The sequence below is a fragment of the Pundamilia nyererei genome, unplaced genomic scaffold, assembly GCF_000239375.1.
Source record: "Pundamilia nyererei isolate P.nyererei 1_Seehausen unplaced genomic scaffold, PunNye1.0 scaffold00190, whole genome shotgun sequence".
Taxonomy (NCBI): Eukaryota; Metazoa; Chordata; class Actinopteri; order Cichliformes; family Cichlidae; genus Pundamilia; species Pundamilia nyererei.
The window spans coordinates 710,014-722,769 of record NW_005187591.1 but is presented as its reverse complement, the minus strand read 5'-3'; the positions used below and the strand labels follow the sequence as shown (position 1 = coordinate 722,769).

The window sequence follows — 12,756 nt, the reverse complement described above, 5'->3', positions numbered from 1 at the left end:
GTGTGCGTGCATGTCCGTGCGTGTGCATGTTTTGTGTGTAAAATAAAGACTTGGTATTATGTAGCTGTCCTCTCTGACTCAAAGGAATACTCTGTCTCCAAGGTGACACTTTTACATTGTAGTCATGGTCACAACCATCTATCATTCTATGCATGGCATGCTGAGAAATCAACAAACCAAAGAGGTGTTGCATGTTATTATGGAACAAGCCAAACTATGTCCAAACGCAGCATGGCACAAAGACAATGATGGCAACTCTTATATGAAAAAAGTTAAAAACCTAGTGTCCGGTGAAAAACAAGTTGCTGACTGACTAAATATCCCTGCGCTTAAATGGCTTGACATCTGCTGTGGAAGTTGTGTTATTGTTTTTTATTTTATCAATGGGAACCACGGGCCCCTTGTAGAAATTTATTCTATGGTTCTGGCTCTAGAAGGCCACATGGTGCATGGTGTGAGGTGAATGATAAGCATGTCCCCTTGGCTTGATGATATGATATTCCCAGCTGGGTCGCCACAGTTTTGCTTCGTCCTTCTTACAGCTCTGACTGCGAGTTATTGAGCTTGGGCCCTCCAGCTGTTTAGAGTGCTATATTTCAAGTAATTGAGTCATGGGATACGAGAGCTGCAAAGTAAGAGAGAGTGAGCGAGTGTTTGTGTAGTAGATGTTTTGACTGACATGTCAAAGGTAATTGAGTCATAGGTAAGAGGGAGTGAAGCTGCCAGCTGTCAGTCTCTTACAGGCTGAAAGCAGCACTCACCATCACCTAAAGAGACAAGGTGTAGGTGTGTACGTGCGTGTGTGCGTGCATTTGTGTATGTGTGTGCACTCATCCACTATGCATTCTGCTGCATAGATACAATAAGCACCTCTAGCAGGTAGGGTCAATGCCAATGACATGGCTACTACACTAGTTAGATTCTGGTGTAGTAGATTTCCCTTTTTATTATTCAGTCTGAATAATGAATGGAGTTTGAACATGGTCATAATCTTAAAGTCAATCTGTTCAAGCTGGGAAAAAAAACAGTTTCTCATTTGTAAGTCTGGACGATTCAGTTCAAAGAGCACTTTCCTTTGTAAATCCTTATTTAAAAATGAGCACTGCATTTTACTAAGGAAAAAATGAAATAAAAAAAAAATACTAAACACAAATGTTTTTAATTTTTATATGTTGCTCATTGTTATGACATAAATAACACTACAGCAACAAACCAACTAATCAATCCATAAATTCAAAGAAACTGCTGACTTGCAGAACAGGTCATGGGCAGTTACACAGCATGTGGACACTACTTCACAACCATTTTCTCCTCAACAGCCTCCACAGTGCGACTTTAAAGTTTCAGCAAATACTTGTGTCAGCACCTCTTACTCCAGCAATAATTAATACACTGTAATCGACAATGAGCTTTCATGTGCTGGCTGTATTTTTGGTGTATTCTTTTATGAGAAGATTTGCATAGCTTATGAAGCCGCTGCTGACTCGAACAACACGGAATCAAATCAGCAAACCCCAAGGAGAGAGGTGAACAGCCTACAGCTGTGCTGGTCTGCACATAATCTGTCTCCTCCAAGGTCACACTGAGTATCACCAACGAATCATTACCAATGGGCAACTCAGAATGGAAATATTAACATATACTATTAAAATTAGAAACCCCTTTGCAGCACAACTTCCACTGTGTTTGTATTTTCTAATTAGTTTTATAGATCACCATGAAATTTGAAAGTCACAAGCACGTACGACATGCAACATCACCCAGGTCCAAGTCAAATTCTCAGTTATTTTAACTTTTGTTGTTTTGTTGGCTTTAACTAAAAAAAGCAGCTTAAGGCAGCAAGGTTGAGCTGTTCTTTCTTTGAGGGATTTTTTTTTCAAGGACAGTCCCTTCAGCAGCCACAGCAGTGTTATGTTTCTCACACCTACAAGTGACCCATTTTTCAAAGCTTTGAGATGTGTCAGTTTTGACTCCACCAACACATAAAAACTGTTCTTTATAGTCTGCTGTTGAGATCACAGCAGTAGGCTCTCATACATTTTCAAGTTATAAGAGACTCATTCTTGGGAACTGAATAGATTAAAACCATCTGTAACTTTGAGATCATGTTTTAAAAGAATGTAACTTGTTAGTGGATAGCCTATATCACGGTCTAAAATATGCATAGAAATGATAATTTCCTGCAATAGTTTTGTGTCATTAATGAAAAGCAAGTCACAATACTCTGCCATTTTGTGAATATGAGGTTATTTTATTTCAATCTAACGAGTCAGTCAATAGTAATCGTTTTTCTTTCTTCTTCTTTTCTTTCTGTCTGCTCCCTTTAGTGGTCATCACAGTGGATCATCTGCCTCCATCTCATCTATCCCTAACTGCTAACAATGAAAACCTTAGCATCTCCGTCTCCTTTCTTCAAATTATATATCATAGCAGGCCTCACTACCATCTTGTAAACCTTCCCTCTGACTCTTGCTGTTATTCTTCTGACACAAATCACCCCAAGCAATGGTCTCGGTCAGCTCTACCCTGCCTAGATTCTCTTCTTCACTGCTCTTGTGCACTGTATGTTGCTTTGGATGGTTGAACCCAGGCATCTGAACTTGTTCACCCTCACTAGTCCCTGCAACATCACTATTACGCGATCTCCTCTTATTCACACACAAGTATTCTGACTTGATTCTACTGACTTTCATTAATCTTCTTTTCAAAGGATACCTCCACTTCTCCAAGTAATCTTCCAGACGTTTCCTACTCTCATTACTGATCACAGTGTCATCAGCAAACATCATAGTCCACAGAGACTCCTGCCTGTCCTCATCTGTCGACCTGTAAATACCATGGCAAACAAGAACAGGCTCTGTTGTCCCACCCCCCACCCTGAACTCAACTCTAACTCCTACCACATACCTTACAACTATTTCACTATTCTCATACATGACTTTATTCTCTGTCACTTCTGACTTCGTTTTTATTACTATTAGTAGTAGTAGTAATAATAATAATAATAATAATAATAATAATAATAATAATAATAATAATAATAATAAAAACAAAAATTAAAAATGTAAATAAAGTAAACAAGTAACAATGCTGCATCGGTCATTGAAGTTTGCTTTTAGGCCCTGGAATGCTGTATATTCTATCTAATAGCAACACCTGGTGGGTGAAAATTAAATAGCACACGCAGAGGCGTGAGCTCGGCCAATACATCGTATTTAATATTCTGCACGTCCTTACTACGGCGGCGTGCCATACATTACACGCTTTAAGTATCACCTGATCGATGCTTAAATTAGCACTTGAAATACTTTAGTGCTTTGTCACGCTGAAACGCAGTTTATATTGATGTGCGAGGACTGCAGCTTTACAGGAACCCATTCTCTTTTTCTAAGCTCTACACGGAACTGAAAAAGGTTACACCAGTAATGCTAACCAGCTGTGCAGCTAGTGTCACCGGTGTTGTCGCTGACAGCCTGTCACTCACCTTGCTGCTGTAACTATAATCTTGTTAGTAGATACAGAGTTGAATGACAGTGGCTGTGTTGCCTGTGCGTTAGTGTTTTACTAAAATTTCGTGGAGCTGAGACGCTGAAAATGAGAGAAGGGTAAGTAGATGGCTCCGTAGCTAACATTGACGAGTTAGCTAGGTGGCTAACTTAAAAAGCTACATATAAGACTGCTAACAGCACTAGCAAGGTAAGGACAGCTTAGTAGTTAGCATTTCAGTTACTCATCTAACTCGGCTGCAGCGAGTGGTCATTTAATGGGGTTAAACTCGTTTGTATAGCCAGCAAATTCAAAGCATGGTGTGTCAGTCGTGACTGATTTGACAGCTTCTTTTGACAGGCCAAAAAAATACTGAGTGATGACTGGCTGCTCTTAACGATGGACGATCAGTTAAATTAGATACCAACTGCCAAAGCCCTGCTAACACCAGTCGTATGAGCTTTTCACCAGGCTGACAGCAGCTGTCAACGCTTTTCCTTGTGGGTGGGGTCGAGACATTTTTTTTCCTTCGTAAGATTTCCATCTTCATCTTTTCAGCATACATTACCTTAATTTCCCGTACTAACCTCAGCAGTGCACACATCTTACCGCCACCTGATAAGCCAGTATATTCACCAGGGTTTGGTTCCCATCACCTTTCGGTTGGCTGAGCACACCTGATTGCTCCTATAGGTTGCTGATATAGCAGGAGGCGGAAAACAGACCCACTGCAGTCAAACACATTATCCAGTGATGTTTTACTATTACTGTTATTATAAAAATGATACAGTCCTGGTTTAAGTATATGAATGTTTTTAGACAGAATACATAGGGGTCCTTCCATGTCAACTAACCAAATGGCACGAGCTTTGACTTATGATAGTGAAATAAAATTGTGATAAAATGTATTTTCATCATGTTTTGTGCTTCATTATTTCTAAAGCTCAAGACTGTAGTTCATACATATTTTAGCCTTGTGCATGAGACACACAATGTTGATTAAAATATCGGAATATATGGTTGCTGTTGTAGGGACACGTGTCCTTTTTTATTTGTAACCCTTCTTTTAATGCTTAATTTAATTGATTGTCTAATTCAAAAAAATGTTTTGTACAGAATAGGTTTTTGAACAAAGCTTCATGAATGCCTGCAATAATTTAATGAACACTAACTGGTGTTTAATTCTTTTATTAGGTGGGATAACATAGTCTTCATTACTTCCCAGTATTGGTACATGAGCAGTATGTTCAGTTTTGCATCAGTATTTTTTTATGAAGTCGGCTGATAACTGTTATGGATATTGTGCATGATCATATACTGATACAAGAACTTCTGTATTTGATGCAAGAACTTCTGTATTTGATGCAATTACCTGCCAAATCATCTTTGGTTCCTTGTGTTTTTTGGTTGTTTCATTAATGTTTTTGTTTGGTTTTTATTGGTTTGTTGCAGAGTGTGTGGCCTGTGATTCAGCTCTTGTGTAGCCATGGAGAAGCCGTGGAGGTTGTGGGGGGCAATGGAGCGTTGCACCCTCACTCTGGTGTCCTGGTCCTGGGGTGCCTGTCGTGTCTCCCTTTTGGCCCTTATCCTCACCTTCCATCTATATGGAGGATTTTTTCTCCTCGCTCTCATCTTAGCATCTGTGGCAGGCATCCTCTACAAATTTCAGGATGTTCTCCTCTATTTTCCTGACCAGCCTTCCTCCTCTCGCCTTTATGTTCCCATGCCAACAGGAATCCCACATGAGAATGTGTATATTCGTACTAAGGACGGTGTCAAGCTCAACCTCATCCTGCTTCGTTACACAGGAGGGGACACATCTCCTGGAATCACTGCTGGAAATCAAAGCTGCCCCACTTCTTCTGCCCCCCCTACGATCCTTTATTTCCATGGTAATGCAGGTAATATTGGTCACAGGGTGCCAAACGCCCTGTTAATGTTGGTCAATCTGAAAGCTAACGTGGTGCTGGTGGACTACCGTGGTTATGGAAAAAGTGAGGGTGAGCCCAGCGAGGATGGGCTCTACCTTGATGCCGAGGCCACGTTGGACTATGTCATGACCCGCCCTGATCTAGACAAAACAAAGGTGGTACTCTTTGGTCGCTCACTAGGAGGTGCCGTGGCTGTTCGATTGGCATCAGTCAACCCTCATAGAGTAGCAGCCATTATTGTTGAAAACACCTTCCTCAGCATCCCCCATATGGCAGCAACGCTCTTCTCCTTCTTGCCCATGCGCCTGCTCCCCTTGTGGTGCTATAGGAATAAGTTCCTGTCCTATAGACAGGTGGCGCTGTGCCGCATGCCTTCGCTGTTTGTGTCTGGTCTGTCTGATCAGCTCATCCCACCAGTTATGATGAAACAACTGTACGAGCTGTCTCCTGCACGGACTAAGCGCCTGGCTATCTTTCCAGAGGGCACGCACAACGACACGTGGCAGTGTCAGGGCTATTTTGCTGCTTTGGAGCAGTTCATTAAAGACCTGCTGAAGAGCCATGCCCACGAGGAGAGCGCTCAGCCTTCAGCTAGCGTCACCATTATCTAAAAAAGAAAAAAAAAAAAGTCAGGGACTGACTGTTCATGGGCTTGAGTGGACTGATTGGGAAAGCTTCACTGATTCTTGGGAAGAATGTACATTTTTTTTAATCCTTTTGTGTGGGGTTTTATTTTATTTCACTCTTTTTACCTTTCTGTAAATTTAACATGTCAAAATATTTTCACTGTTTCAAGGTTCTAAGAGAGGGTAAGAATGTCCTCCTGAGTTTGTTTGCAGATATGTATGCATGTATTTTTGACATTTTTTAACGAATGAAGCCAGATCATACATGTCACAACACAGAAGACTTTGCTCTAGTAAGTCTGCTCGAATGAATTAAAGTCAGTGAAACAGCTTCTCTTGTTACTGCGTCCATATAGGGGCCTATGGTGTTTCAGTGAAAACTGATTGTTACTGCAGTTAAAATTTCAGTTCATCTGATAAACTGAGCTAGGCCTGATAATGCAGTCTAGGCCTTCAGTGTAAATATATTTAATTTTCTAAATTGCACTTTTCTTTTTAAACTTACCCAAGTGTTTAATTATATGAGCTAACATCTTCTGAGCAATACTTTGAGCAGTGTACTTTTTTCCTCTCCCTCTTTAAGCGTTAATCTGATGTATGTGCAACAGATTGGCATAGAAGGATATTGTTGTGATTACTGTCTATACACATACACCCTTTGAACTTTACTTTTAAAAGTAGCAGAAAGCTTCCTGTTGAATAATTATATTCAGCCACAAGTGTTTGCTGAGATGAAGTGGTCAGGAAGATGAAATGACATGTTTGATACTTCTGCCTGTCAAAAATAACTTATGGACCTCTTATTTCCTGTCTAGCTGCTTCTGTTTCATTGTGATTAAGATAATCTACACGCTGTTCTCCCTGGTTAAAATGCAATGCGCACACAAGAAAAGGTCTTTGTTTTTTAATTGGGCTTTAGGGGTTATTATGCAACATTGGCTTCTATAGTTTATGGTAAGAACCTTTTACAGCAAGTTACATTAGTGTGTTATATGTCTGTGCACCGAAGGAATCATCGGTTGGTGTAATGGTCTTGCCCCTGCTGACCGCTGGAACACAATAGGGAAAAATTACATAGTTCTCATTTTGTGCAAAAAAAGTATTCAGAAGATTTGCAGATATTATGAGTCCTCAGTAGTCTAAGCAAGAGAAATTTAGTGTGTAATTTCCCAAAGTTAATACTGCAAATCAACAAGAAACTGCAGTCCAGCAAATTCTAATAGGGGGATTTTGAGGGCAGAGATTAACTTTTGAAGATTAATGAAATTCTAAGAATTATTTTTTAACAAAGACTGAGGAATGTGAACTTGCCCTATACCTCTCACCCTTTAGTCACACCATGTGAGATTTCTGGGAGGCATTACAGACATGACGAATGATTACCAAGAAAGATAGTTCCTAAAAATTTACTGTGCAGCATTTGGCCATTTGAATACTGAATTGAAATCATTTTAGGGAGCAAAAAAAGCCCAAAACACAGAAACTGTTTTTTAAAGAAGAGGTGTATTTAGGAATGAGGTGTAAGCTTTTTTCTTAGCTTTTATCATCAGCATTGTAATTGTTAATTGGAAGATTTTGTCACCCCATGCTTATTTGCAAAACGGCTTTACTCACTTGGAGGGCTTTTAATGAGCTAATTAACCTTTCCTGCATGTCTTCCATGGGATGGAGCGGAGCTCGACAATTAAAACGCTATTATCAGCTCTTGCTTTCTAAATGCAGCACGCGGCAGTGCAGTGGTATCAAAGCCATTTGAACAAACTCAACAGATCTCCTTAGCCATATTTAATACTGTTTGAGACGTATGCTAAACTAAATCTGACAATGCCAGAAGACCAAATTTGTGCATCACTGTAACTTGACAAATGAGCGAAATCCTACTATGAATGTAAATGGTGGTCTTAAGTGAACATGCTTTATAGAAATCGTATATTGCTGGTCTTTTCTTCCTTTTTCTTTGACTTATTTTACTGGCGGCACTGAACATTTTGGGACATTTTTGTATTATATCAAATCCATATGCTGAGTTAATGCACATTGTGCATACAACCATGTGAGTATACACTCTTTTGGCTCCACTAGCTTTGTTTTACACTTCTGCTGTGACTTAGAATTGCACCATCCCATCATTCGAGAGAAGATTGCGGAACTTGTTGTCATTCACTTGATTTACCATTTTGTAGCCTGGTAGGAAGCAAATTTAATAATAAATGGGATATTGAGTCTTCATCCTAGCCAAATGTGCTTTTACAGTCTAACACCCTGTGGATGAAAACAAATAAAATTGAATGTGTTTTAAGTTTTTATAGAAAATCATTGGCCGATCGGATGCGACAGTGCACTGTGGGACTTTTTTTTTTTTTTCTTTATGTGAATCTATTCGGAAGAAATGCTGGCGAAAATGTTGCCATAACTCAGAATTGGTACGTTGCATTTTAAAGCTGGCATGTAATAACATCGAGTCTTGGCAAATTTGTGTGGGAATGAACATGCACAGTCTCGACATACTTTGTGTATATCTGCCACAACCGCTCCGCTTCTGTATGCTCTGAAGAAAAACTGATGATTTATTACTACAGACAAACATCTGAATGAGTCATCTTTTGACTTCTGAGTACAGGGCGGTCAGTTTGAGCAATTTTTTCCATTTTCCAGTTGTTTCTTTACGATTTTTAAACAATGTCGACAACTTCTTTTGTAAGCACACATTTTCACTTTCTATTTTCTGTACTGTAACATGCAATAAATTGATACATTAAAATCTTTTTTGTGGTTTGAGTTGGAGTTTGTGTGTGTCTGCGTGTGTGTGTGCTTTGTTATTCAGGGTGCTAAAACAAGTAACTTCACACTTCTGAGAATAACAGTTTTGTATGTTTTGCCATCTTGTGTTGCTGTTCACAGATGAATTTATTCACTTCCTTATTTTAGTGTGCATCTAATTCTGAAATAACGGTGGCATTATACGGTATTATTTTCACTTCTCAGTCTTAAATCACTTTACCTGTTTCGCACCTTGGCTGTTTTCCATTTTGCTGCCAGGTTCCACTCTTGTGCCCACTCGCGTGTCAATTTTTATTGTGTGGAAGAAGACGTGTGTTTTGTGATGTGAAAACCGAGGAGTGAGAGAGAGATTTGTCAAGGCTTCTGGTCAGGCAGGAAGCTGAGTGTGGTTAGCTTAGCGGAACAATAGAGGGGAAGCTCTTTACCATTTTTTTTGTAAAGTATTTATCCTGCGTAGTCCCTCAGACTGCACTGGATCTGGCTTCTTAAGGACAAAAGTGAGAGTTAAGGAAATCAATCTTGCTTGCAGACGGGAGTTACGGTACTACTGGAGATACTAGAGAACATTTGATAACAAAAGCAAACATCCGCCATTCCAAATACAGTAAGAAGAGAGGGAGAGGATAGTTCAGGCGTGAAACTGGTCATGTGGCAAGTGTGAGCTCGCTCTGGAGATTGTATGGGTCCTGCAATGGCAGTTTTGGCAGGTCTTAAGCCTGGCTCTGGACAAGGGGATAGTGAAAGAATGCTGTCCTGGCCAGTTTTCCTGTTGATGCTGGCCGCTCTCAGCTCATCTTTTCTTTCAGCTTTGTCTCTGTACCAGCTGGTAGCCCTCAGAGCTGAAATAGAGCAACTTCAATCAGATGTCTCTTGTGGGAGAGAAGAGGGACAACCCAGCGCAGACAGATTGCAGGTGAGAGAACACTAGTCCACCCCCCACATGGGAACGACAGCAAGCACCCCACCTGCACAAGGTTACGAAGATGTGCAAAATATTGTATTTTAATTGCAGTTACTGTTTTTCTAAGAGCTATATCATGTCTGTGCAGGTGGAGATTCCAAACAACATCAAAGATGTTGCTCGTCAGCCCGAGTGTCCACCTGCCTTCATCCAAACACGACGAAGGAGAACGGTGTCTGGAGCAGAAGTGTTAAGTAAGACATAGAGGGTGCACTTGAGACTTACAGTTATTGTTCACGCATGAGATATTTGCAAAAATGTACGTTTTGTTTTTTCAACTCTGTTGCCTGATTAGAAAAAAGAAAAATAACACACACTTTTATTACTGGTACTATGTGTAGTGTATAATTTTCTGTAACATTGTTAACCCGTGTTTAATTGTGCATAGAGGTTTCTTTCTTTCTTTCTTTTTTTTTGGTGGGCAGGGGGGTGGAGGGTGTTAAATCCCGCCACACTAAGTTCCCCAGACACACTGTTTACTTTAACATATGACTCACAATCCCAAAAAATCTCATGTGGTCAGATATTGCTGTTAGTTGATTAATGTGCATAGTATAAGGCCAAATTTATTGAGCTGTTGGGCACCGATGATGCACTTTTGCCCAAAAATGGGAGAGACAAAAAAAAATGATGGATAAGAATGAACAAGAGTAACGGTTAAGGAACAAGCTTTGTTGAGACAGAAAAGAAACAACTTTTAAAAATAGTTTCCTCTTGTGTTTGCTCGCAGTTTCTCAGTCTTTCCTGCAGATGCTGGCAAACGACAGCAGAAAAAACTACGTGAAAGGTACAAGATGTTAGACCATAACTGTGACATTTTGTTTTGATTTGTCTGTTTATTTAACTTACCTCTGGTTTGTATTTACCTCTTGTTTCATATTGAGATCTTTTGGTCTTTGCAAACTAATCAGAGCCATTGTTACAAAGTCAGAATTTAGACTTAAGCTGTATGAGGTCTACAGTAACTAAGTGACTCACAAATATGGTGACTGTTACAAAAGATGTATCTTTATGTGCTGTGGGGCATTTTCCATAATGATGTTATGTTTTGGTTTAGAAATTTTAAGAGATACGTACACAGGCATCCCTTGGCAGCCTGGGTTAAAGAGAGGCACTGCCCTGGAGGCCGAAGGTGACCGCATTTTAGTCCGAGAGGAGGGCTTCTATTATGTGTACAGTCAGGTATGTCCTTTTTTGAAATTGTCATTCCATGATTTTGCCACAGGGGGGTGCTGCCAGTCCGTTTCCAAATCATCAGATATTATTTTCCCCCTTACAAACGGTGCAGAAAAAAGGGTGTGCTCAATCTAAACATGCAGCTGGTTGAGAGACCTTGAACAAAGGTCAGATAAAGAAGAGAATATATAAATTATGCGTGCATAATAAATTAGGCGGTGCTGTAGCACCAATGCCCCCACCACACCCCGTGGTTTTAACCTGGTGGTTCTGATGTGCACAGGTCTTCTACAGGGACAACACCTTTGCAATGGGTCACGTGGTGTTCCGGTGGAAGGCAAACGTTGTTGGAAACGAGCCTCAGTATGTGTCCCTGTTCCGCTGCATCCAAAACATGAACCCTGTCCAATCGTTCAACACCTGCTACACAGGAGGTGAATCTGTGTTATTGTATTTGCCAAGATATGTTCTTCCTTTAAACAACAGTTCTTGTGGAGGTTAATCAACCCACTTCCTCTTTTGTCAAGCTGTCAAGCATTTGTTTGTGTGTTTGTGTATGCATGTTGGTGCTTCAGTTTAAGGAGTGCGTAATAATGGAAAATACCAATTCAAGGTCTGATGCAGACATTTACATCCCTCAGGTATTGTGAAACTGGAGGCTGGGGACTACTTGGAGCTTCTGATCCCCCGGGCCACAGCAGACGTGTCCCTGAGTGGAGATTCCACCTTTCTGGGTGCTCTCAAACTGGCTTAAACTGTGCCACCTCACATCGGACCCAAGGGGAGACGTTAAAGCCATGAAGTGCCAGAGATGGGGGAATGGCAGCAACATACTACATTTCTTGGTGACCTTGACTGACTTGGTGTTGTGACAAAAACACAGGAAGCAGCCATTTCACCACTGGCTGAATGATGTACTGTGCAACTTCTAGCTTGTTAAGCCTGAGCAGACACAAGAGAGACAGAGGGTTAAGGGTTAAGGTCTGTCCTTTTTATTATGTTCATGCATTATATTCATTTGTGCCATACATATATACATTGTAAGAAACTGTTAGAATCAAGTAAGCTTTCTTCAGATAGTTGCACACGTGGCAAGGACCAAATATTAATCACATAATCTTTCATTTAGCAGCAGCCACATTACTGCATAACTCAGATGGTTCTTCTTATATGCTTTATTAGTCCAGATATAAAGACATAAGCCAGCATGACTCACTTGATATGAATATTCAGATGCAATAAAGTGACAATTCTTTCACAAGACATTCTGAGTGGAGGCTGATGTTCCATCAATAACCACAAGAAGGAAAGAGTTGTGTGTGTGCGTGTGTGTGTGTCTGTGTGTGTGTGTGTCAGAACAAAAGCAATGAGAGAAATAAGGTTGATCAGGAGCAGCAATACCCTATTTTTAGCCTGAGGCAAAACTCTAGGCAGATGATGTCTTCATTTTCAAAGGAACTGATCAATGAATTTGCCATGCACGAATGCATGAAAGCCCAGGAGAAAATAGTGACACTTTTTCAGTGTATTCTTCAGTCTAGATTTTGTATAAGCTAGAGATGGAGTGAACGTTATACCCGAGAGTGTGTTCTTATATATTCTGGACAATATTAATACATTCGCAGTTTTAATTACAGTACATTATGTGAATTTTTTATGCCATAAATCATGCAGTATTATCAGTACTTTACACACTGTATAAGATCAGAGGGATTGTTTAGTTTTAATCTTTACTGACTGTCAGTGGTTTTGTATTATAATTGTCATATCAAAGGTAAAAAATAAACAATTAGTC

General features: G+C 40.1%; 2 protein-coding genes across 4 annotated transcripts; both read left to right on the top strand.

Moving 5' to 3' along the window:
- Positions 1–3,215: 3,215 nt before the first annotated feature.
- Positions 3,216–8,792, top strand: abhd13 (abhydrolase domain containing 13). 3 transcript variants are annotated; one of them, XM_005747182.2, is made up of 2 exons: positions 3,216–3,605; positions 4,939–8,792. In XM_005747182.2, the coding sequence occupies exon 2, from the start codon at positions 4,973–4,975 to the stop codon at positions 6,026–6,028; it is 1,056 nt and encodes a 351-aa protein (XP_005747239.1). In that variant the 5' UTR covers positions 3,216–3,605; positions 4,939–4,972; the 3' UTR covers positions 6,029–8,792. The 3 variants fall into 3 exon arrangements, with proteins under 3 accessions (XP_005747239.1, XP_005747240.1, XP_005747241.1); XM_005747183.2 differs by lacking the exon at positions 3,216–3,605 and adding an exon at positions 3,642–3,696; XM_005747184.2 differs by lacking the exon at positions 3,216–3,605 and adding an exon at positions 3,941–4,017.
- A 444-nt stretch (positions 8,793–9,236) lies between these two features.
- tnfsf13b (TNF superfamily member 13b) lies at positions 9,237–12,224 on the top strand. The gene is made up of 6 exons (XM_005747185.1): positions 9,237–9,737; positions 9,874–9,979; positions 10,516–10,572; positions 10,843–10,967; positions 11,245–11,395; positions 11,603–12,224. The coding sequence occupies exons 1-6, from the start codon at positions 9,504–9,506 to the stop codon at positions 11,713–11,715; spliced, it is 786 nt and encodes a 261-aa protein (XP_005747242.1). The 5' UTR covers positions 9,237–9,503; the 3' UTR covers positions 11,716–12,224.
- Positions 12,225–12,756: the final 532 nt, after the last annotated feature.

Coding starts and splice junctions, on each gene's coding strand:
- tnfsf13b (XM_005747185.1), top strand. CDS start 9,504: ATGGGTCCTGCAATGGCAGTTTTGGCAGGTCTTAAGCCTGGCTCTGGA. Junction 9,738..9,873: donor CCAGCGCAGACAGATTGCAG/GTGAGAGAACAC, acceptor ATGTCTGTGCAG/GTGGAGATTCCAAACAACAT. Junction 10,573..10,842: donor CAGAAAAAACTACGTGAAAG/GTACAAGATGTT, acceptor GTTTTGGTTTAG/AAATTTTAAGAGATACGTAC.
- abhd13 (XM_005747182.2), top strand. CDS start 4,973: ATGGAGAAGCCGTGGAGGTTGTGGGGGGCAATGGAGCGTTGCACCCTC.